This window comes from Raphanus sativus, chromosome 1 (assembly GCF_000801105.2).
Source record: "Raphanus sativus cultivar WK10039 chromosome 1, ASM80110v3, whole genome shotgun sequence".
NCBI classification, from domain to species: Eukaryota; Viridiplantae; Streptophyta; class Magnoliopsida; order Brassicales; family Brassicaceae; genus Raphanus; species Raphanus sativus.
This window is the reverse complement of record NC_079511.1, coordinates 2,492,519-2,516,728: the sequence shown is the minus strand read 5'-3', so window position 1 is coordinate 2,516,728 and position 24,210 is coordinate 2,492,519. Positions and strand designations below refer to the sequence as shown.

Genomic DNA, 24,210 nt, shown 5'->3' with positions numbered 1-24,210 from the left:
CACGGTTCAAGTATACTAACCAACCTGATTGGTTTTGTCATTAAACTTCAGCTTTTTTATAATTGTTGCGATTCAACTTTAAAAAACTGAAACAGTTGCAACTATAATGGTGAAGGGAGGAGGACGTGAGCCTCATCCGGGTAGCTAGCCGTGAACGGGATCATCCGTCTCTCAAGCGCTTCCACGGTCCACAACGGAGCTTACATCTGTTGCTCATTTAATACAGAGAAGGAAAATAGTTGTAAGAAGGTCTAAGTATGGTTGGATCCAAAGTTTAGAAGCAAAATGTGAGAAGGTACCCAAACTCATTTGTACACAAAATCAGTCCAATAAAAATGGATAGTAAGAGAACTATGCTGGTGTTAAAAAAAAGGTGAACTATGCTGATAAATTATATGTAGATTTGGAGACAAGAAAAAGAGATACATGTGAATGAGTACTAAGAACAAAAATGAAGTTGTTTACTGGTACGACATGGATGAAAGTTCAAAGAATGGTAGTAACTAAGAGAACAGGGCTGGAGCAACTTCAAAAACATTGATAACACAGTAGATTTACGTGAAAGTAATTACGTATCTATAACAAATATAGAAATGTTAGACAAATTAAAATCGTAAAATTTAAAAGAAAAAATATAGAAAAGTTAAAATCGACTTTCTCTTATTTTAGAAAATAAAAAAGTTTAATGGGGGTAATACAAAGAGAAATTCTCTCGGATAACCATTTTTAGTTTATTTTCACGGAAATAGTCTTCAAGAAAGAAAATGACCAAAAGAAATTTTATTACAGGGGAAAATATACATTTAAATAGGATTAACTAATCTAGACTTAGAGTTTAAAGTTAAGGTGTGTTTTGAGATGGAGTTTTAAGTTTCAAAAATTAAAAAATTAAAATTAAAAATTTTAAAATTAAAAATCTATTCTGGTCATTTTATTTTTTGAATGCTATTTTGTGACAAAAACTTAGAAAAAACTATCTGAAAGAATTTTCCTAAAGCAAATTGGACTAGACATAATATTTAAGAAAATGTATAAATTACCAAAATCGTGTTATAACATCACATATTTTATTTATCTTCTTGCTTAATCACAATACATATATATTGATATTTTATTTAAAATATTTATTTAAAATAATTTTATTTTATAAAAACATAATAACAAATAAAACATATGAAAGCACAGCAGCGTAGCGCGGATAATTATCTAGAAAATGAAAGATTGACATGTCAGATTTTTAAGAATTTGAAAGATTGACATGTCATTAAATGAAAAAGTTGAAAATCCAATCAAAACATTTTGTTTTTCCATGTCATTGTGTGACCCGCAAACCAGTCATCTCTTGAGAATACGAGTTTTCTTTGGGAGAAGAAAATGCTTAGTGTGCAAGCACGAGTGCATAGTGATCTCATTTGCTCGGATCTCTCGACGTTGGTGGTTTGGTACGGCTCATATGGTAACGGTGTGGATCTCCAGTGGATATATTCCAGCATCGAGTGATGGTGAAGAGCGGCAGCTCCGACGTCGCTCTCTCCTCCACGTCTCGGTACCACTACATTAAATCAACAAGAGTAAGATGACTTTATCACTCTATGGACGATGAATCCGGTGGTGATTAGTTTGCAAGAGGCAGTGGTGGAGACGATGAACGCAATGTCTTTTTGTACATATAAACAGAGAACCAAGAAGATTTGAAGGAATAACGTAGAACCATGCGAAGGCAAAAAAGGAAAATAAGAGAAGATAAGATAAGAAAAAAGAGATGACGGCTTGGCTTTAGGTAGAAGGAGATAGATATACTTATATAATTTATACACCGGTTAGGTTAAAGTGAATAAAAGAATTGAGTTTTGGTCTGATGAAAAAAATTAATTAGACAAACCAAACCGGTTTTAGTAAACCGAGATATTACAATTTATTATTAAATTGGTGAAATCGAAGACCATGTAACATGGCATTATTAGGGATCATTAGTAACATTAAAAAATGCAGAAGACCACAAATCCACAATCCATAATTCCATGGGTATCAAACCAATGATGGAATTATTTGATGAGTTGTCAAGCTCAAACTAATCTGAGCTATGGTCTAATTCTGATGCAGATGATCGATCTCATTCTCAAAGTTACTAGCCAAGTTCATCAAAATGGACATCAGCAAATAAAGAATGCACCAACATTTATGTGAAGAATTTGATCGAAAATATCACATAATATACTCTACATAAAATATTTTTTCAAAAGCCAATACAAAATATTGGTGATGGAGAATATTTACTTCTAATACTATAAAATCTTATATCATTTTTTTAAATAAGTTCTCTACAACTTGATTTAATATCTAAACCAAAATAAATAAATTAAAATATATCTAAGATTATAATTTAAATATCTACATATATATATTTTTAACATAATTTTAAATAAATGAAAGCTGTCTACTATTTAGTTTTTCGAAAATCAAATTTTGAAATTAAATCAAAATAAATGAATATCAATTTTTATTTTTATTTTTGACAAAAAATCGGTGAAATACATTTTGGGAAAATAAAAAGATTTCTAAATATTTTTGGAATATTTTGTAACTGAACTTACCATATTTTCGAAAATATTTTTATTTTTATTCTTATCCGTCGAATGTACTTTATACATTGCGTAAATAAGAGACAATTATTCCATAAGCAGTTTCTACCATGTGTAAACTTCTGAGTTGTGTGTAGATTTCGAAATCGTAGAACTTTCGAATTACTCATAAAAGTAGAAGTTGCATTTATAAATAATGTAGTTATCTTTAGAATGCGTAGACTTTTTTTTTTTTTTTTTAGAATGCGTAGACTTCGCATTCCTCATACAGTCAATCGAAAGGTATTGGTTCTAGATGAAGTATAATAACCTGTTTAACGTGAAATTTAATTTATACTATTTTCCGTAGAAGATGATTTTTTTTTCCGTAGAACATAATTAAATAAATTTAATTTAACAAGTCTTACAACCCAAAAGATACCAGTTTGTGTATATAAGTATTTCATCTATTTTTTCTATTTTTCATTTTTTAAAGTTATTTTTTCACCAAGTTTGAAAACTAAAAAGGGTAATTGAGTCAAAAAGATACAAAAATAAAGAATTTATATTAAAGAGACAAAGATGTATGTTTCATTATATTTTGCAAATTTCTCAATTATAAATTTAGACTTTTATCCTTAACCTTAAACTCAATTTGAAAATAAATAAATAATAAGTATAAATATAAAAGTGATATATATTTAGACTTTTATCCTTAACCTTCACTACGATTCATCAATAGAACCCATTTCCAGAACTAGAACAGAGTCATATACTATATATATTGTGTCAATTAATCACTGGTACCTCAAGAGAATCAGTGAGATCACCTCCAATTTGAAGTGGAGAGACACCATTGGTAGCTAAAATACTTTTCAGAACGAAAAGCAATTGATTGTAAAGAGTTAAAGTAATCTAACAAAATCAGAGTTTTTCTATCGTCATAGCTTTTTATTTTCTTAACGAAGAGACAAGAAGAGAGCAAAAAATTATAATGTTACAGCATCTAAACTGACCCAGAACAAGAAAGAAGAAGATACGTGACATGTGTACTCAAAGTTGAAACAGATTTTCATTTGCACGAATTTGAGATGTTTTACGGATCGATCGAGAGCAGAATTGGGATCCGAATGAACAATGAAGTAAACTGATATATTTCTGATTTTTTTTGTTCTGTAATGTTTTTTACGAGTTTCTCCAAATAACACCAATAGAGGTGTGATTTCGTATGAACTAGGAATGGATGGCAAGTATTCTGAAATCCCATTTACAAATTTTTTGTTCAAAATATTGTTTAGCTTTGAATAAGACTTGATTTGAAAGAACTTTTATAAATTTGTGATTGAATAACAGGGGATTTCAAGTGGTTTTTAATGACTTTACACAAATTCCATATCCAATAACAGGTGATTTGAAAAAAAAAATTAAAAATCTTTAATTGAATAATAGAAGATTTGAATAAAAACCTAAAATCTCCTAAAACTTCTAATTCAATACACCCCCTTAGTAAAAAGGATAGAATACAAAATCGAAATAAGAATCAAATACATTAGTCTCGTAATTAAGTCGGCTATCAAATACATATATTAAGAAAATGATTAAGCTCTTTATATTATTTTTAGTTAGAGTTTCAAATTAATTTTTATTTAATCAATAAATCAGGTAAAAATAAAGATTAAACTGATTTTTAATATATAAAAACATAAAACTAATATTTCTATTTAAATAAATCTGAAAATACAAAATACTTATATGAAACAGAAGGATAATAGTTTTAGAGTCTTTGAGACCACATACGGGAAATTAAAACCCTCATTTTTTTGAACAATATGATATTTACGCTACAAACTCGAAAATAATTAACTTGGAAGCTAATTCCTTAAAAATTATCAAAAACATAATTGTTATACAGTAACCAAAATAAAAAAAAATACAATATATGTTTAGATTAGAAATATCTATAGAAAATTTATATTAAGATAATTTTTCATTTATAAAATGAAAATATTTTATTAACAATAAAACAAAAATAAATCCCGCGGCGTAGCGCGGGTAATTACCTAGTAGTGGTAATGTTGCCATTCATTACAGCTTACTAAAAAGATTATAGTCCGGTTTGGTTTGATTTAAAAGTGTCTGAATGGTTTTTAGTTGGTTCAGTAAGTTCGGTCGGTTTTGGTTTGTTTCGTTTTTTCTTTTTTTCTCCAAGCTGCCGATGACTAGTTCCCGAGGCGGCAGATAATGTCAAGTCGGTGATCGGAGAAGTCTGAAATCATCAAAACCTAACAGTTGAGAAAGCCTGCGAGAGAGCTAGAGAGAGAGAGAGAGGAGAGGGATGCCGCAACCAAGCAAAGAGCCGTGCAAGAAAGAAGCTTGCGACATTCAAGCCTGTCTTTCTAAGAACAATTTTCTTCCTCAAAGGTGACGACGGCTCTTTTTTTTTTTTCTCTTCCGCCGTTTGATTATTCATTGTGATTGTCTGTAAATTCGATTTTTTATTTTAATTAAAGAAGTACAATGAGAGTGGATTAGGGTTGATTATGAAATAGTGCGGTTTCAGCTAAATTCTTTCTCTTGGTTAGCAAAAGATTTTTGATGCATTCATGATTGGCTCTTAGAATTAGGTTTTGATTTGGAGATTATAGACCAATTTTTGAGTGCTTTGTATTGGTCCTCGTACTCACTCTCTTTCACTTAAATCAGTCCTCCTTGATGGTGTGAATTCACGATGATGGTCAGGCTTTTTATTTAGATAAATTAAGCATGAACCAGTTATTCACCGTCACTAGTACCTAGTCTGAGAAAATGAGAGAAGATAATTACCCTGAATCTTTGTGGTCTTTTTTATTGTCAGAGGACCAAACGAAGGCTGTTTTATAGATACTATACCTTTTGTTTTAGGATTTGTATTAATAAGTTGGTTTCTCTCCGAAGAGAAAGACATCGAATGCATTGTCACTTTGTCTGCTATGCACTTACCTTGGTTTTGTTGACATCATTGTATGACTTCAATATTAGAAGACTATCAAGAGAAAGAGGAGAGTACACCTAGTAGCTTTCACTAGATTAGCTTATTATAACCCAGAAACCTCTGAACCTATAAAAGAAAACGAATCTGGATCCGCACTCTGGTTTTGTCCTTTTGATTTACATTTGATCTACATGCCTACTTGCTGTCCAGGTTTAATCATTTTTTTTGTGCGTTTAAGTTAACTTTCTAGTAACCAAATAATTTGAAGTGGACAAGGCTAATTAGATTCTGTGTGGATTTGGGAATGCAGGTGCCAGACAGTGATAGAGAAGTTACAGGCTTGTTGTGAGAGGTGCAATAACGAGTCAACGCATTGTGGATCTGTAGCTGCCCTCTTGAAACAAATCAAGAAATAATAAGTCTCTGTAAACAAAGAAGAACTATCTCCTTTTTGCCTCAACATTAAGAAGAGACTTCAATGCACCAACATTTGTTTACTCAATACTCTGTATCCTCAGCAATAATATGATACTATATCTTTTGTATAAATTTGTCGAAATAAACATTCTTTTAAAAATTACGAGTTAACACGTGGACAATCGTCTGCTCTATAAAGGCCGGAGATATTTGCAAAAACTAATATCCGCCGACCATTTTTCTCCTCCGAGTGAGCCAACCATGTCTATGGCGACTCCCCTCAACACCACTCTACAACGCTCGCCTCTTCCTCTTCCTTGTTTCTCAGTCTTCTTCTCTCCGTTTCATCCCTCCACCACTCTTTCAGTTACCGGAATTCGCAAAAGATGTCTCAGGATGGTCACTTCATGCGTCTCACACTCTCAGAGCTCTGTTCAGAACAACGGTGTCACCGACGCCGCCGTATCTGTGAGAAACCAGATTCGTCTTGGTCTTCCTAGCAAGGGACGCATGGCCACCGATACCCTAGATCTTCTCAAGGTGAGTGTTATTGAGAGTGTGTTTTTGTAATTCAGCTTAGAGTGGCTCTGTGATACCAAACTTCCATGGACATTTGGAGTGGTTGCAGTTCTTTATCATTTTTTACATTGTGTCTTGTGCGAAAGCTTCTTTCTTTAGCTAACCCGAGACATTGATTCAACAATCTCATAGTTTTCATTTGCTTACTTTTCTTTTGAAGGATTGTCAATTATCTGTGAAACAAGTCAATCCGCGGCAATATGTTGCTCAGATTCCTCAGGTACGCATTCCTTGAGTTTTCTCTTGTCTTTCTTTCATGTTTCTCAACTCAACTTGTTGCGGTAAATTTGTATTTTTGTTTCCTTGTCCTTCAGCTACCGAACACTGAAGTTTGGTTTCAACGGCCCAAAGACATTGTCAGAAAGTTACTCTCTGGAGATCTTGATCTAGGTATCGTTGGCCTTGACATAGTTAGTGAATTTGGTCAGGTAAATTACTTATATCTTGATTAAGCATTATACATATTGAGATTCTAGGATGCCTTACTGCTGCTTATTGGTATACTGATATTCATGTTCCTGGCTGTGCTGTTTTAGTTAAGATTATAGCCTTTTGTCTTCTGAAAGCCACTTTTGCAGCAGAATTGAGATGTTTTTGAGTCTTGTTTCCAGGGAAATGAAGATCTGATCATTGTCCATGAAGCTCTCAACTTTGGAGACTGTCATCTCTCCCTTGCGGTACGTTCTATACTAAAGTAGTTGTGACAATTGTCGTTAGTATAGATGACTTCTTGAGGGCTTTTTCTCATATGATTTCAGATACCAAATTATGGGATATTTGAGAATATAAATTCTCTCAAGGAGCTCGCACAAATGCCTCAGTGGACTGCGGAAAGACCTTTACGAGTCGCTACAGGATTCACTTATGTATGCTGAGTTACAATTTTTCCTTTTGGAGCATTAACCTCGGTTAAATTTTTTTGTTCAGAATGCAATTTGTTTTTTTTTGGAATTATCCAATTTATGTGTTGCAGCTAGGACCCAAATTTATGAAAGAGAACGGTATAAAGCACGTGACTTTTTCAACTGCAGATGGAGCACTCGAGGCAGCTCCTGCGGTGAGATTTTATTCTATCTGCATATCAGCCTTAGAGTTCGACTTATGCTCCCTTACTATACTACTAAGCTTCCATAAGGTGGCTTGGATTTGGTATGAAAATGTATAGTACACTAGATCTTGCTGCAAGAGAGCCATCATAGTGAACGTTAACTCATGGTTTCATTTCTAGAAAATTTGTAGCCGCCTTGTAGGGTCTTGTTTTCATCGATAGCTCTTAGTAGTCTGAAATGATGAATTGTATTTGCTAACTGAAAGAAATCACTATTGTGTGGAGTGTTTATTAACACGTTATTTTCATGTTAATTAGATGGGGATAGCCGATGCCATCTTAGACCTTGTGAGCAGTGGGACAACCCTTAAAGAGAACAACTTGAAAGAGATTGAAGGAGGGGTGGTTCTGCAAAGCCAGGTTTGATGTGAAAGAGATATGGAGTTAGTTATTGTTCGTACACTTAAGCAGCTGTTTCACCACAACATTTTTTTTATTTTGTACTATCAGGCTGCACTTGTGGCAAGCAGGAGGGCATTGACTGAGAGAACAGGAGCATTAGACACAGTGCATGAGATTCTCGAGAGATTGGAAGCCCATTTGAAGGCGGCTGGTCAATTCACTGTATGCGCAGAGTAATTGTGATGTGTTTCGCATGATCTCTACTTTTTTCTCTCTCTTTCATCCTATGTTTTCGCTTCAGGTTGTTGCAAACATGAGAGGAACGGATGCTGAGGAAGTGGCTGCTCGTTTGAAAACACAACCATCGTTATCAGGATTGCAGGTAAAGCTTGAGAACATTTGTAGTTCCAACTTGGAAGAATGGATTTTCTATGTATATCTTGTGTATTTTTCTTACTGATTGTAGATGATAGTTCAGACAATTGCGCTTCTATTATGATGTGCAGGGACCAACAATAAGTCCAGTTTACTGTAAGCGAGATGGAAAAGTATCTATCGAGTTCTATGCCATTGTGATATGTATACCCAAAAAGGCCCTATACGAGTCTGTGCAGCAACTGAGAGCGGTTAGTAATGTCCTCCATCTTTGCTTCCACCTTTTACTCTTTAAGGTGTCTCATTTTCTATGGGATTTACAAATACGTTGTGTTCTTTCTGCTTATTGTTCGAATGGTGCAAATCAAGCTCATGCCATGTACTCTCAGATGTTTAGTTTAGTGATATGTCATGATTTCATGAAATGTGATTTGTAGGTGGGAGGGAGTGGGGTGCTGGTTTCACCTCTGACATACATTTTTGATGAGGAGACTCCGAGATGGAGTCAGCTTTTGAGTAACCTCGGACTTTGATGCTGCTTTCTTACTCAAGACAAGACTTTGGTTTAGTCAGACGCATGCAATGGTAGACTTTTGATCTTTTCCAAGAAAAAACAGATAGATGTCTCGTTTATGTCTTTTTTACCTTCTTTCAAATCCAATTCCAGATGATAGTTAAGAATTTTATCAAAATAAAACTTCATTTCTTCTTTTGAACCATTCTCTTTGTACATTCATTTGCTCAACCAATCGGACAGATATAGTAGGAAATCAGAACTTTCATAATGTAATACAATGAGAGTCGCACTCATTAGGTTTCATCACTCAGGAATCAGGATCTATGATGGAATACATCAGAAGAACATAGTATCTCTATCTATACCGCCTGTGGACAAGGACCCACTCTGTGACTCCTCACCACCTGTTGCAAAAAATGAAATCTTTATGGGAGTTCATATTTGACACGCGCAAGATACAGACCAGATGCAGGAGCCATGGGTTTGGATGCAGACACATTCTTCGCCTTCAGGATTCTTTCAACTGGAGCAAATCAAAGAATCCTCAATAAGAAGCTTTTTTGGATTTTGTTCAATGAAAATATTACTGTATAACTCTCAGATAAGGGAGAGAGACATACCGTCTGTGACGGTCAGTTCTCCAGTGCCTACACATTTCAGTACTGCTACAATCAGTCGAACCTGCACGTCAATCAAATTTGTTTTGCCTCTCATATCAGTGAAGAGACTACAGTTACAAAATAATGATGTACCTAGAGAGATAATAATAGATAATAATCAAACCTGGTGGTAAAGAAAACCGCGGGAACGCGCTGTTACGACATAGCAGCGGTGTCGTCTTCTTACACCAAAAGTGTCGCCATTTGTAGACCCCACAAACTCACCCACATTTGTAGTAACACCAGCAGTCTCAGTCTTGGGTTGACTGGAACATGTGAGAGGATCTCCATTGTTTAAGTTACTCCAAGTCCTTTCCGTGAGAGATGGAAAATATGGAGTTGATGGTACTTCAGTGACACTGAGTTCATCTAAAGATCTCACCGGTGACTTTGCCTGCAATTAAAAAAAAAAAAAAATATATATATATATATATATCGTCAAAAATTAAGTTTTGGAAAACATCAATCTATAATAGATATACTTAAGTTCTACCAAACCACAAATTAGATGCATTGGCCGTGTACTTGATTAGCTGATGGTCAACTAGAAGTCTAGAACTGCAAAAGAAAAAAGAAAAAAATTGACCTGGCAACCAGCTGCCCTGAAGGAGCTAAAATCATGAGATCCAACAAGAACTCTGCATGCTTCCTGTGCAACAATTATTGACAACAGTTGCTAGAGATTTCTTTTTTTTTTTTGTAAGGTAAGGACTAGGAGTTAGCTTTTTTAAGGAAAAAAAAGAAGTAGGGGAACCTGCATAGCGCGAAGATTTAGCTCCTCAGGCACATGCCAGGCACGGTCTTTTTCAAGGATGGATAAAGGATCCGACCCCGATAGCAAGCGGTAGAAGTATCTACAGCGAGTTGTCATGAAAACATTCACTATTATTCTATTGACGTCAAGACATCTTCGATTCCCACAATATGAACTTAAAAGTTAGCACAGAAACAACTCTTGCAGCATAACCTAGTGCTTCAATAAACGGATCATCATGTACTTAAATCACTGAAATGTCTAGAACAAAGGAGTCTTAGCTTCTCTAATGAGTGATGTACAGAGAATACCTACGTGCGCTCCTTGGCTTTATATCTGGCATGGTAATTACTTGGGACACACCGAACATCAATCACCATAACATCACCTTCGTTTTTCTGATTAGTTTAAAACAAAAGGATTTTAAAAATGAGATATTCGGTAGTAAGATAAGATCAAACTAGGTGAAAGAAATAACTATTGTATCCAAATGTTAACACTTTGACAATACAAGTAAATAATAACCTACTTTGACAATACAAGTAAATAATAACCTGTAAGAAATGGTTCACAGCTTTCTGGACGACACCAGGCTCATGAGGTGGTAACTGCATTTAGAGAATAGGGTTCAGTGAGAACGCTAATATATATCTATCACTAATAGATGCCAAGAACATTAAGCATATAAGATTTAACATGTATTATTCATGAATCAACCAAACCAGACTACGATTGCAACATATGATATTTTGGAACAATGTGGCCAGTCCGGTGTACTGCTCTCTTGATTTTTTTGGTTTACATGAACAGAACACCAATTGTAAGCCACAAAATTATAAGGAGCGAGATCATACCAATTCACCAGGCTTTCTTTTACTGATGCGTTCCACATCTACATGACAAACATTTGATAGTGCATGAACTCCTGCATCCTAGAGCCAATAACAATGTCAAACTAAGTCAAACCGAAATAACAAGAATAATATATCATTAACCCTAAATCTGGTCGGCCTAGTTCATTAAAAATCCGCCTGTATATATCAATTGACTGTGACGCATTGATCCCTATGAATCTGTGGCGTGACAAAGGCTAAATCCAAAACCATAAGAAACAGTTCTTCAGATATTTATGATAGAAAGACCAGAACTTTTTAACTCGGGAGACTAATAAAGCAATGGAAAAGCTCTCACCGTTCGACTTGAGCAGAAGATCTTAACTGGCTGCCCAGTAAACTTATGAAAAGCCTCCTGCAATGTAATCGAGAAAAATGAGATCAGTTCACAAACTGGAATCCTCCTAGACAAACATCTCACAACTAAATATGCACTCTTTGCTCCATGTAATAAAATTTACAAAAGAACTCAGAAAAACACCTGCAATACGCCGACGACTGTGCGATACTTAGGCTGCTGTTGTGACCCATAGAAACGCGTTCCTATATATTCAACGGCAATCAAGTAACGCTGCATTCTAGGGTTTACTATCAGCTCCGTCCCAGAGATGACCAATCCTGAGTCTGCTTCCTCTGATTCTTCTTCGTCACTGAATGCATCGATTCTCGCCACCTTTGAGAGCCTCTCTTGATAAGCCCTAGAATCCTCAAGAGGATGCTTCAGATTAGGATCAGACATTCTTAATTTCTCCGTAGATTTTTTTCTGTTTTGTTTTTTTTTCTCACTATCTAAGCCATTGCCTGAAAGTTCAACTGTGCCGGTGCGCAAGGGTTTATAACAAGTGTTTGGATATTCGTTTAACCTTGTCTAACATTTGTAAGAGATTATAATAAGTGTTTGGTTACTCGTTATATCTTGTCCGAACAATGTGACTACACTCCCATTCAATTTTTTATCGATCTTGGGCCAGATTTATAGTTAAAAATTGGACTCTATAATTGATGGGATGAGCCAAGCCCGTGCAGTAGTGCAACGCATGGGCGACTCGCGAAAGCCCAGATAGCAAGCTATCTTAATGGGCTTTCTCCCTTAAAAAATTAAGTTAATATCGTGTGGCCCGATGGACCACATATCAGATATTAAACTGATAAGAACAGATACTACACTTGATCTTAGCCAAAAGGCCGAGAAAGGTATGATTTGTAAGCGAAGCCCAGCGTCTTATTTATACCATCAGACTTCAAAGACATTCGTCTCTTGCTCTCGATGTGGGACGAACGTTTTAAACAAAAACAAAGCAAGTGGCTTTCCTGTATAATTAATTTGTTTTCCTTCGTTATTAGTTACAACTTACAAGTAATTAACAATATTATCTTTTAATTATTTTTCTTTTTAGCAAGAAGTATATAACTAATATAGCTGAGAAACCCTAAGAGAGTAAGAGTTCCTTGTGCTCTAAGCATGGGCTGCGATGGTATCAGCGAGCTGCCGGATTCTTTGCTAGCTCATATACTCTCGTACCTTCCGACCAAAGATGTCGTTAAGACAAGTGTTTTGTCCAAGAGTTGGAGATTTATCTGGCTAGAGGTCACTTCCGAGCTGGACTTAAACGCCGCTGACTTCCTTCGTTATGAAGACGACTCCTCCTTGGTGAGTCTACTGAACAACAGATCGTTCCTACGAAAGTTCAAGATTAAGTACGACTCCTCCGTAAGAACTAAAAGAAAGCGCGGGGAATCGAGAAAGGTTAACAAGAGTGGCAAAAGAGTCATGGAGTGGATAGCCGAAGCGGTTCATCGCGGAGTTAAACACCTAGACGTGGAAGACAAGGCATCTAGAATTGGTTTTGTTTTTATGCCTAAGTATCTCTACGTGAGCAAGACGTTGGTGTCTCTGAGTCTCGTGAACGTAGGGCTGGAGAGTCCCAAGTTCGAAGTTTCTCTGCCTTGTCTCGACAGCATTCGTTTAGACGACGTTTATTACATGGGAGATGACGGTCTTTCGATTATGGAGAGGCTCATCTCGGGGTCTCCTGTGTTGAAAAACCTTGCAACGGACGTTTCTGTTTTAAAGAAGAATGCACAGAAGAAAACCGTCTTCAGAGGGGCGCCTTGGTGTTTGGAGTATGTCAAGATCAACGAACTGACGATGAAGGAGGAGCACTGTGGGATTAAACTAGTAAATTTCGTTGTTAAGAAATTCGAGGTGATAGATTCTCGCCAAGCCAGTCGATCATCAAAGGAATCTGGGATCGAACTAGTGAATTACTTTCTTGAGAATTCGGCAGCACTCAAGAGAATGACATTGAGTTTCAGGGATTATGATATGACCAGTGAAAAGGGAGAGAGCTACAAGAATCTTCTTACATCTAAAAAGCTTTCTCCCATGTGTCAGATCCTTTTGTCTGTTTCACAATGAGGATTGTTTTGTCATTGAAAGTTAGGGTAGGAGTTCATATGTAACCTCATGACAAGTGAAGTTAGGCTTTATCTTTTGATAGATAAAAAGGCTTTCTAGGTTCAACATGACACATAGACACTAGCTATTAGATGATAATATACTTTCTTCTTATGTGTTTTAACTAATTCTATTTATACTTCTATATGGATTTCTTAAACTTGGATGATTCTCTCTACAAAATGCAACTTCTTTCTAGTCACAAATATCATGAATGGTTGATTTGTTTATTAGATTGTGAAAATTAAATCTGCAAGCTCTCAAAAGACATCTAAAGAAGAAGTAAAAACCGAACACGCCCTAACAAAGAGAAACATAACAAGAATGCAGAACAAAAAAGACCTGAACTAAGTGAACCAATTTCACTAAATAAATAGAAGATGAACTAAAGAATGTGTCTCATCTCGGATTGCGAGTGTTATTCTTGGACACAGAGTGGTAGCCTCCTCTTATGGAGAGATTCTTGGTTAGATTGACAAGAGACTGTTGTGTTCTGCTACTGCTACTTCTGCTCCAGTTATATCCTCTCTCTTGATTCATTCTCCTGTCGCCTCTATTCCCATACTGATGCAAAACAAACACAAATACGGTTAGGGTTTTAGACAAAAAGTTAAAAAGGTCATGAGCGTCTTTTACATCATAGTCTTTCTCTTTGAAGACATCCATGCGAAGAGTGGCTGGCTTATGCTCCTTGGTCAACCGAAGAGACTTCTCTCGTTCTTCGTAGAAGTCCATGTCATCTAACAGAGACGTCACAGCAGAAAACTTCTTGAATATCGAAAGCATTTGGAGACCTTCTTTGAGTTTGATCTCGTGAGTATCCCTCGTATGAGTAACCGCCTTGCCCTCATTGTTGTCCAGGATGATATGGTATAGCTCCCAGTTAGGGACGTCTTTCACCACGTGCCATTCGACAGGGAAGAAGCCGCACCACTTGTCAACTTGCCAGAAATCTAGATCCTTGTTCATGTCCACGTATCCGACCATCTCTGCTAGTCCCACAAACTGTCTACTCGCATTCACCTGAATCAGAAAAGAACAAAAAGAAAACAAATCAATCATGGTTACTTCTTAAAGGTCTGCTGTTATTACCTGAAAAGTTCAGTTTCGGTTCAGTTCAGAATTAGTTTTTGGTTTGGTTAGTTTGGTTTTCATAAAAAAGTCCAAATAGTATCAATCTTAACAAAAATTCTGAACCGACCTAACAGAATTAGCCAAAAATCAAACCGAAATTTATTGACTTTAGAGATTAATTTAAACAAAAAATTTAACCGCACTGTAGTTTTCCGGTTCATTTTGGTGAGATTTCGACCGATTCCAACTAACCGAATTCCAAACTAAACAACCCGAACTAACCGGTTCATTGTGGTGAGATTTCGACCGACCCGAACTAACCGAATTCCAACCTAAACAATCCGAACTAACCAAATTCCAAATTAAACAACCCGAACTAACCGAAGAAACCGAACCCGCAGAGGCCTACTACTAAACCAGATAAGAGAAGGAGACAAAGACATCTTTAAGCTCACTCACCGAGAAGAAGAGGAAAATGGGACGTTTCTTGCCATCAACGAGTGTTTTTGCTTCTGCATCACGGAAAGCCGCATCGAGCTTCTTGTTTCCATTGACAGTGCTCGACCACACAGAGTATTTGATGCTCTTGTGAACATCATCTTCGCTGTAGGACTTGATCACAAAAAACCTGGCATCCTCGTAGTCTGTCTGAAAATCCGGGAGGTTAAACATCTCCCTACGAAGATCCAAGACAAAAGAACTGTTTTGCTTGAGTGACGATGACGAGTCAGAAGAAGGAGGGTGAGTCTTTGCATGAGTTCTCGGACCGCATTTCATTTCAACCAATGAAAAATCAGATTCGACTCCGTTTCTCTCAGGCTTCCTGTGTTGTTGTTGTTCATCTCTGTGATTCAAGAAACCACTATTTGCATTTCCATTACCGTAGTAACCACCACTATATGGGACGGAGCTTGTCTTTTGATTGGGATGTTTTGTAAACTGTCCTGCCGCTTGCTTTCCCTTCACAAAGGCATAAAGAAAAAAAGCTTTCAGCCTCAAGATTGGCTGGAAACTATTAATATAGATACTACTAGGTACGTACCTTGAATGTTGGTCTGCTGAGCGAATGTGATGGTGTAAAGGAAGGAAGTCTACCGTAAACATTGAGATCTCCTGGAGGCTTAGTAGATGACGACACCGAAGTATGAGACCAACAATTGCTTCTTACTGCTCGCTCACCGTGAAGATTCGAACCATGATAGTTGTTATATGCTTGACCATTTCCATTTGGCCGAGAAGGAACTACATCAGTTCCTGCAAAGCAAATCATAACACAAGACACAATCGCTTATAGATCATTCTTGAAATATATATATCCCCAATAATAATAGACTATCTCAGAGGTTAATTAGGTTGTCTCTTACCATTATTATCACATGCGCTAACGGTCACAGATGAGGTAGTTGACCCTGTGACCATACGACTTGTGTCATCTGTTGGAAGAGACTGAAAAGATTTTACCAACCATAAAAAGTAAGAAACCTTTGCCAACAGGATAATCAGAGACTCAGAGCTAAAATAAGATTTTTGAATACCTCGTCATGTTTCTTTGGTGTAGTAGAATATGCATCTGTTACAGTTTGTAGCTCGCCTAATAAGATTTTAAATATCTCATCATGTTTCTTTGGTGTGGAATCTGCATCTGTTACACTTTGCGGTTTGGCTAGAGTTAATTATCAAGGGGCAACCACAAATTGATATAGCAAAAAAAAAAATCTTGGAAAGTAAGACACCAACTAGATCAAAACTGTAATCAAGAATCTACTAAAGCAAAAACCAATCGAGTAAGAAAAAAACAGAGCAATCAAATTAAAGAGCCAGCAGATAAGGATACAGTCCATAGCGTTCCTTTCAGTGTCCATTACTAATCTTCAAGATACACTGCAAACCCTTAAAAGGGAACCAAAAAAATAAGGTTAGCATGGAGAATTCGACAAAAGTCCCAGATTGTTTCATATCTATGAGTTTTAAGAGCAAACAAACATGAGGTCGCAATTCCACAGAAAGATGATTCCTTTAACCAAAAGCTAACACCACATACACCCCACCAAATAAAAATCTCCCCCTTACAAGACGATACAGAATGTTTGATGTCAAAGTATCAGTTTTTAGGACATAAAGACAGAAACTGTGGCAGTTACATCTTGTGGCTCTGTTCTTACATAACTAAAAAAACCAAACTTTACATGAACAAAAACCATCAAACACTGCCCTCTTTTACTTCACAATAACACTATTAGCACAATTGGATTAGAATTATTCAGAATTCTCCAAGCGCTAAACAATTCAGTCACTAGTTGCAATTTGCAAACAAAAGCAGATACATATAAATCAAGGGGAGTCATAAGAAGAAGACCTGAGAAGAAAAGGTAGACTCCAAGAGTGGGAAACCGCTAGAGAACGGGAGGAAGAGAGGTTTTAGGTCTGTGTGTGAAGTGTGTGGACTCGGGAGAGGGAAGTTAGCGTCGAGGAACGAACAGAACCCTTGCGTAAAAGGAAAGCATCTGACGGCTGAGACTACTTAATATAGCTTTTCACTGTAGAGAATAGCTTGACCGTTGGATTTCCCATGATCTCAAATTGGGCCTCAAAGGCTGAGTGATCTCTTATTGGGCTTCGAATATAAACGCTTGACTGCTAGTCCATTTGTACAAATACTCGTAGTTATGACCACAAAGCATCACTTTAAACCACATGCATGCATGTAATGATGTATTGACGAACGAGATAGGAATCTAGTAGAATACTTTTTTTTTTTGACAAATCTAGTAGAATACTTTCAGAGATAAAATGAATTGAGTGCTGATTATATGGTAACATACTAATAAAAGTAGTGTGTATTTTCCTTATAACTAAGCTTTTTGTTTCTTTTTTCACTACAGCATCGAAGCTTGCTTTGCCTAGATAACGACGCTATGAAAGTTACAGTCAAAAAGAAAAGATAAAAACAGCTTTGACCAACAAAATAACATAGTATACTCTGACAAATTATATACTATCCTTTTGAGATTTACTCTCAGTGGCTTTGAGATTTACCTCTCTTCAATATCATTATCGTGTGTTAAATTGATTTCTGAATCCCGAAAAATATCTCCACAGCTACATACCTGCTGATTCTAAAATGAGCTGTGTATTATAAATAGCACTAGATATTGACCCGTCCTTTAAAAGGGCGGATATATTTTTGTTTAAATTTTCCTTGAGAAATTTAATATTTATATTTATGTTATTGTTTGTAATCTTATTCATTTTTAATATTAATTTAATATAATTTTTGTAAATTTCACAAGTTTTATATTAATTTAGTTTACTAAAGTCAAGTTGTATAATTATACATTTATGCCATATGCACTTCAGAAATTACAATTAAACTTTATTCCTAAATTTTGCATTTTTCCCGAATAGTTACCTATAACACAATTAGTTAAGAATATTTGCGCCCACATATGCGATTCCGAATCAACTCGAAAATCAAAATCTCATATTCTATTAGGTGACATATTTACTCGAATGATTTTTAAAATGCTATATCCGAAAACCAATATCAAATCCAACCCGTACCAAAAACCGAACAAAATTTTTGAAAAACTAATTTTTAATATATTCTGTTATATATATATATACATATGTATATATATATATATATAAATGGTTTAATATGGTCTTCAATAACTTTAAGTAAAATCACATTTAATAAATACTTTTAATCGAATAATCTATTTAAAATATGTTAAACTAAAACCTGTAAAAAATATATTTTTCTAAACTTCCATAACAATATCAAATACACATTAAAAATATACTCAAAACTTAAGTTAGATATTGGCCATGTAGTTAGATACCAAATATAAGATGTTACGTTATATTTTTAGATGCTATCCTCTAGAGAATTTAGATGCAGTTTTAAAACATGTTGGCTGAAGTAATTATTAACTAACGATTTTGATGGTACCCCACACTTTTCTCATCTTTAGTTAATTTTAGTTTTTGTTTGAGTAAATAAAATGTTTAGATGTAAATAGAAAAAGTGGATCCCGATTATTATGCTAAGTAGTGGTTACATCGACAATATATAATTCAATGCAGTTATTATATTTTTAAGTATATATTTGAAAATAATTAGTTGGATTTAACTGATATCAATTGGACATGTTCCAAAATTAATAGTATTGATGTAGAGATACGTACAAGTCGCAGCTATGCTAAAATATCACGTTTCCGACAAAAAAAAAATCTCTTCCAAGAGTTGTATAAACATGGAACATGATTTGAAATGTGGAAATTTTAAAAGACGGATGGACATATATGTATACCATTAGATTACATGTTTCTTGTCTAATGACAATACTCGTGCTTACTGCTTATGCAATACAAATACAAATACATGTAATAAAAAGAAAATACAAATACAATACAAATAAAACCCTTTCATGTTTTTGCTTTTTTACGTGTTTACATAATGTTATTTTATTGAATCAAACCTGTGAAACCAAATATTCATATACAAAACCGGCTAAATCGAAGATTAGGTTATTACAGGACCATGGATTGGGACTTTGTTGTCCTTGAAAGCTACACCATGACTAGTAATCACTTCAAATTCCTCAGATTCATTACTTTTGGAAACCTGCCTTCTCAGTTCAACAGAACCACAATAATCTACTAAGTACTTAGTTGCATCTTTGAAGTATTTGCAAAGTATAGTACCTACTCCAGTCCCTGCAAGATTTCCAAAACCCAAAAAAAAAACGGTTTCAAGATTAGAGAAATGTTGTTTTGAGTTAAAATTAAAAGCCATATAATAATTTTATTGCTTACAATGAGTGATTAATAACAAATTTTCAGAAGGATACTTGTCTGCAAGAACCTTCAATGTACTAACATATCGTTCTTTAAGGTCTTCCACAGATTCTTCCCATTGTGGCAACTAAACATAACCAACATAGAATCGAGGGAAAATAACATAATAATCAAGATTATATTCAAAGAAACACGTGCACAAAAAAAAAATACTCAAAGAAACAAAGACGAAGATGAAGAAGAAAAAAATGTCGTTGAGAGAGCACCTACCTCTTTACAAGCCATATCCACATTAATGTCAATTGTTCCCTCAGGAAACATAGCTTGTAGATCTGAAATCTTGAAATCAAACTTCCCATCTTTTGGAGCAACCTCTTTCTTAATAGCCCCTGTGTCGCACAATCCAAATTCAATAGCTACCTGAAGCAGAGGAGACAAGGCATAAAACAAACTAAAACTAAATTTTGACATGCACGCCCGTGCAGGTATACTTTTTTATAAAATATGTTGCTATTTATTTTCCATGTCAATATTAGAGTTGGACATTATATCCGAATCCAAAAGATTGAACCGATCCCAATCCAAAAAGAAGTATCAAATTCGAACTGAAATTGATTAAATATCCAAATTATTCAAAATATTTGCATTTGGAGAACTGAACTGAATCCGATCTGAACCGAAGTATTTCAGATATCTGAATGTATTCGAAATAGATTTATATAATTATATATATATTATTTTTTAGATTTAATATATATAAAAACATCCAGAATATATATAGTACTTCTAAATTGGTTTAAATAATTGATAATATATATAAATAGTCAAATGTAAATATCTAAAATAGTTAAAGTATACTCAAAACACCAAAATATTTAAAATAATTATTGATTTTCTATCCAAATATTTAAATCAAACCAATTTATATGTTAAACTTAGGTATTACAATTATTTATTCTGACAATTTATATATTATTATTTTTTATATTTTGAGAAAATTAAAGTATATAATGAATTTAAAAAATAATTTAAATGGGTTATCCGAAACCGAACGAACCCGCAAAGATACGAATCGAATCAAAACCAAAATTTTGAAATATCTGAATGGGAATGAAATCTTTAACCCCGGGAATCCGAAACCGAAACAGACACGAACCGAACCCAAATGGGTACCCGAAACCCACCTCTAATTCAAAATCTATTTTTTCTTTAAAAATAGAGCAAACATATAACTAATAGTATTTTATACGTACTATCCTATAAATAATCACATGTATTATATTTTTAAAATTTAATGTGAAATATAAAAATCATAATTTAAGTTGGTATATAAAATTTGAATTTTTATTGTATAGTTCTTATATATATTGAAAACATTTTTAATAATTGTTATTGGAAAATAGTTTAGTAAAAAAAAATTTTTGAATATATATATGTTAAATCAATTTTTGATATAATTTTAAATTATTATTTTGATTTGAAATATAAGTACAATTTAAAACTAACCCTAACTTTTTCTTAATATTTACAATAGGATGCCATTGGCCTTAAATATTAAACCACCCTAATTAAATTGATAGACTTAACGGTATAACTAAAATAAATGATATTCCATAACATCTCCTATATTTAAGCAATCACACTAACTAATATTAAGATATCAGTTTGAATAAGTTAAGCTATTAAAATTAATAGAAATATTAATGATTTCAAAATACGTAATTTCCTTTTATAGAACATGTTAACTTTTATAAACCAAAACGACACTCTATGACACTCGTGGTGATTTATCTTAAATATATGTTTTGATTATATTGACATCGTAGAAATAGGAAAGAATTGTTTATTGTTATTTTGTTTCCAATTATTGTGAATATTGTGTTAAGATTTGGTGATGTGGTATTTATTTTGGTTTGCGAAATTAATGGGACAGGTTGTTGTAACAAACGTTTTTTGGTTTGCCAAATTAATGGACAGCAAAATATAAAATTAAAGTGTTTTGAAGAGTGGCATAGGTTGGTAATTATTGTAGAAAAGTCAAGGTCAAATACTAAATGTACTTCAGTTTTAATAGTTTAGATAGCTTTCAGACTTCGTATAAATGGAGCATAGAGAAGAACCTGCATTACATTATTTATGTAATGCTTTCTTTCATCTTCTAACACTATTCAGTATTCACATCATCACATGTATACCTCCGTTGATATTATAGATGATCTTTTTATTTACTAGTTATTATTATGTATTAACACCCATCACACTGAAATGTTAGACACATTTTTTTATAATCCATGACTGATTCGGTAAGGTTGGAGAAACTTCTTTAGGACTTAACAGAAAGAGAAAGAAGTAAAGAAATGGTTCAGATGGAAATGGCCAAGAGGAAAAGAAAAGCTAAAGAGTAAATAGAAAAGATAGGTCACATTTTTTTTTCTTGTTCACGTAAAAAGATAGGTCACATGATGGCCTCTTTTTCGTCATGAATGGATCTGTGACTATTGAGTCACAAAAGCCAAAAGCTCCAATTCTATTTTTTTCTACATTACAATCATTCAAACTTTTGAATTTTGCTTTGCTGTATGTTCACCTAAGCCCCCACTCTTCTCTAAATGCCAAATTTTCTTTATGATAATTAGGTCCCTAATAATTATAACAGATTTTGTTCACCAGCTCCTGTTATAATAATAACTTATAGCACCAATATTCCACAATCAAAATTTGAGGCAAGCTTCAGTGATATTTTTAAATTTTATAAATTAACAAGACTATTTTTATTGAAACTAAGCATTACTATATCAATAAAAAGATGTCACCTGATTAACAAAATTAGCGAATCATTTTACAATATTGTTTTTTTCTTTATATATTTTCTGATAACTTGGTTTGAAACAACAGCTCGGGTCACTGAGGCTACATGAATATTATACTTATTTATAATAAGAAATGTGTTTGTGTACTTGATTTGATTTCGTCATATTTAAGTATAGTAGTTTTCACATGCTTATCTTTTTCCATGCTTCAGACTGATTGTATTGTTTTAAACTTGTTAGAAGACAAAAAAACACTAGTCTCATGTGCATGAATATTAGATAGGCCTCTCCGCTTTTGCCGCAGCTACTTAAGCTATTTTTCTTTCTCTGAATAATTTTCCCCCCGTAATTATTCTGTTTTGATAAATTTATTCGATTGCGGTAGATTTGGACCATCATTGCCCACATGTGTTGAACTTTTTCATAATTTAGAATTCCTGAAAAGCATGCATTTTAATTATATTTTCACCTAACTTGTAAGGTTCAAGTATTTTTTACTAAAATTTAATTAGTTTGATTTTTAAGAAAAGTTTAATTTAGTTTGGTTATACTTATACACACGATAATAATATAAAATGATGTTCAGTTAGTTGTGTATAGATATAATTTTTTATATATAATTTTGTTTTATTTTATCCATAATGGTAGAAGATGTCATCAGGAGATAATGCACTAGTGCTAATAGGTGAAGTATTTTAATTTACTATCCGTTAAAATAACCGACCGAATATCAAGAATATACATGTTAATTATAATTAGTTTGTATCAGTGTTCTAAAAATTGGTATAGACAGCATCTATGCGTTCATCCAGTCGATAAGGAGGATATAAACTAAACAATTTTTTCAATCTAATTTTTCGAAAAATTGATCTACACGTTTAAAAAATTGGTTTAAACACCCACTTAAACAATAATATTCTAGTAGATATCTAGCCACCGCCAAAAAATGAAACCTAAATCTAATGAACGGTGTACATTTCATCTCTGGTAAAAAATTGTGAATCATCCGAGAACTCAGAAGTCCAAACTACGTGACTTATAGTAATAAGTTATTCATATTATTAAGCTCTCGGAAATTTCCAAGTTTTCTTACATTAGTTTTAAAATGGTAACAAGAACCGGTAGCCTAAATTCTGTTAATGTGTGCTTAACTGAAAAGTAAGCTAGCTGTACATTATTAGAATGTTACCTTTATTATGCGATCTACACTTTCACTTACATGGTATCACATATATATAAGCAAATTCATACGCATATATGTTAACACAAAATATCATATTAAATATACATGATTATATTTAGTCTTATCGATGATGTTATATCGCGGCAGATCTATAAGCATATTTTCAGCAGTGTCGGAATATACAGAAAACTGAACATCAAAGACAAATGTGTCCAGAAAGATCTATGTATGCTACTTACTAACAACCTTTCCTTTTTAAATTACTCTGGAAAGTAAAACCTCTAGCATGCTAGTTATTCCCCTAATAATTAAGCTTTAAAAGTAGTATTCCATTTGCTGTTAGAAATGGTTTTTATTTGATTGGTTTTCTTAGTATATGATATTTTTAAGGCCTCAAATTGCTGATCGTACATATGAAGCGAATATTAGTTGGTGACTTGTTAACTAAAAAATTTAGATTGCAGAGGCAAGAAAACATGAACTTTAGCTAGGGTTTGCATTATTATTAAGCTTAATTCACCTAGACTACTGACATGGAAGTTTTCTCGTTACAAATTGACATGGAAGTTTTCTCGTTACATATATGTTCATGCAATGCAGGGTATAGTACATACACAAGAATAATGGAGTTAATGAGCACATGTTTCGAACATCCGCACCGTTAACATTTAACAAGCCATCGTCGCGTTGCCAAGTATCTACTTGTGTT

General features: G+C 34.0%; 6 protein-coding genes and 1 non-coding gene across 9 annotated transcripts; 3 read left to right on the top strand and 4 right to left on the bottom strand.

Annotated features, from left to right (window-relative positions):
- The first annotated feature begins 4,896 nt into the window (after positions 1–4,896).
- LOC108810157 (uncharacterized) lies at positions 4,897–6,109 on the top strand. The gene is made up of 2 exons (XM_018582291.2): positions 4,897–4,982; positions 5,843–6,109. Exons 1-2 carry the CDS (start codon positions 4,897–4,899, stop codon positions 5,946–5,948), a joined length of 192 nt encoding a protein of 63 aa, XP_018437793.1. The 3' UTR covers positions 5,949–6,109.
- Positions 6,110–6,202: 93 nt separating this feature from the next.
- Positions 6,203–9,321, top strand: LOC108810127 (ATP phosphoribosyltransferase 2, chloroplastic). Of its 2 annotated transcripts, XR_008942910.1 has the most exons (12): positions 6,203–6,489; positions 6,689–6,748; positions 6,843–6,956; positions 7,140–7,205; positions 7,287–7,394; positions 7,502–7,585; positions 7,895–7,996; positions 8,087–8,200; positions 8,280–8,360; positions 8,485–8,604; positions 8,791–8,938; positions 9,182–9,321. XR_008942910.1 is itself a non-coding variant. In XM_018582263.2 (11 exons), exons 1-11 carry the CDS (start codon positions 6,211–6,213, stop codon positions 8,884–8,886), a joined length of 1,224 nt encoding a protein of 407 aa, XP_018437765.2. In that variant the 5' UTR covers positions 6,203–6,210; the 3' UTR covers positions 8,887–9,072. The 2 variants fall into 2 exon arrangements, 1 of the variants encoding a protein (XP_018437765.2); XM_018582263.2 differs by lacking the exon at positions 9,182–9,321 and having other exon boundaries at positions 8,791–9,072.
- On the bottom strand, positions 9,035–12,034 carry LOC108810147 (uncharacterized). Its single transcript, XM_018582282.2, has 10 exons — positions 11,658–12,034; positions 11,475–11,531; positions 11,138–11,215; positions 10,838–10,891; positions 10,599–10,681; positions 10,284–10,383; positions 10,116–10,178; positions 9,654–9,923; positions 9,491–9,551; positions 9,035–9,393 (listed from the first exon to the last, which is right to left on the bottom strand). Exons 1-10 carry the CDS (start codon positions 11,913–11,915, stop codon positions 9,296–9,298), a joined length of 1,122 nt encoding a protein of 373 aa, XP_018437784.1. The 5' UTR covers positions 11,916–12,034; the 3' UTR covers positions 9,035–9,295.
- A 144-nt stretch (positions 12,035–12,178) lies between these two features.
- LOC130497917 (U2 spliceosomal RNA) lies at positions 12,179–12,374 on the bottom strand. Its single transcript, XR_008936961.1, has one exon. It is a non-coding gene; the product is annotated as a U2 spliceosomal RNA (small nuclear RNA).
- A 221-nt stretch (positions 12,375–12,595) lies between these two features.
- LOC108843251 (F-box/FBD/LRR-repeat protein At2g26030-like) lies at positions 12,596–13,689 on the top strand. The gene has a single exon (XM_018616401.2). The coding sequence runs from the start codon at positions 12,639–12,641 to the stop codon at positions 13,593–13,595; it is 957 nt and encodes a 318-aa protein (XP_018471903.2). The 5' UTR covers positions 12,596–12,638; the 3' UTR covers positions 13,596–13,689.
- A 153-nt stretch (positions 13,690–13,842) lies between these two features.
- Positions 13,843–17,209, bottom strand: LOC108831525 (YTH domain-containing protein ECT4). Of its 2 annotated transcripts, none has more exons than XM_057004253.1 (8): positions 17,065–17,209; positions 16,543–16,589; positions 16,244–16,371; positions 16,073–16,154; positions 15,751–15,962; positions 15,168–15,668; positions 14,271–14,657; positions 13,843–14,198 (listed from the first exon to the last, which is right to left on the bottom strand). In XM_057004253.1, exons 2-8 carry the CDS (start codon positions 16,568–16,570, stop codon positions 14,034–14,036), a joined length of 1,503 nt encoding a protein of 500 aa, XP_056860233.1. In that variant the 5' UTR covers positions 16,571–16,589; positions 17,065–17,209; the 3' UTR covers positions 13,843–14,033. The 2 variants fall into 2 exon arrangements, with proteins under 2 accessions (XP_056860233.1, XP_056860237.1); XM_057004257.1 differs by having other exon boundaries at positions 16,543–16,598; positions 17,065–17,195.
- A 1,868-nt stretch (positions 17,210–19,077) lies between these two features.
- Positions 19,078–20,006, bottom strand: LOC130495228 (uncharacterized). Its single transcript, XM_056986623.1, has 3 exons — positions 19,779–20,006; positions 19,527–19,635; positions 19,078–19,427 (listed from the first exon to the last, which is right to left on the bottom strand). The coding sequence occupies exons 1-3, from the start codon at positions 19,977–19,979 to the stop codon at positions 19,234–19,236; spliced, it is 504 nt and encodes a 167-aa protein (XP_056842603.1). The 5' UTR covers positions 19,980–20,006; the 3' UTR covers positions 19,078–19,233.
- Positions 20,007–24,210: the final 4,204 nt, after the last annotated feature.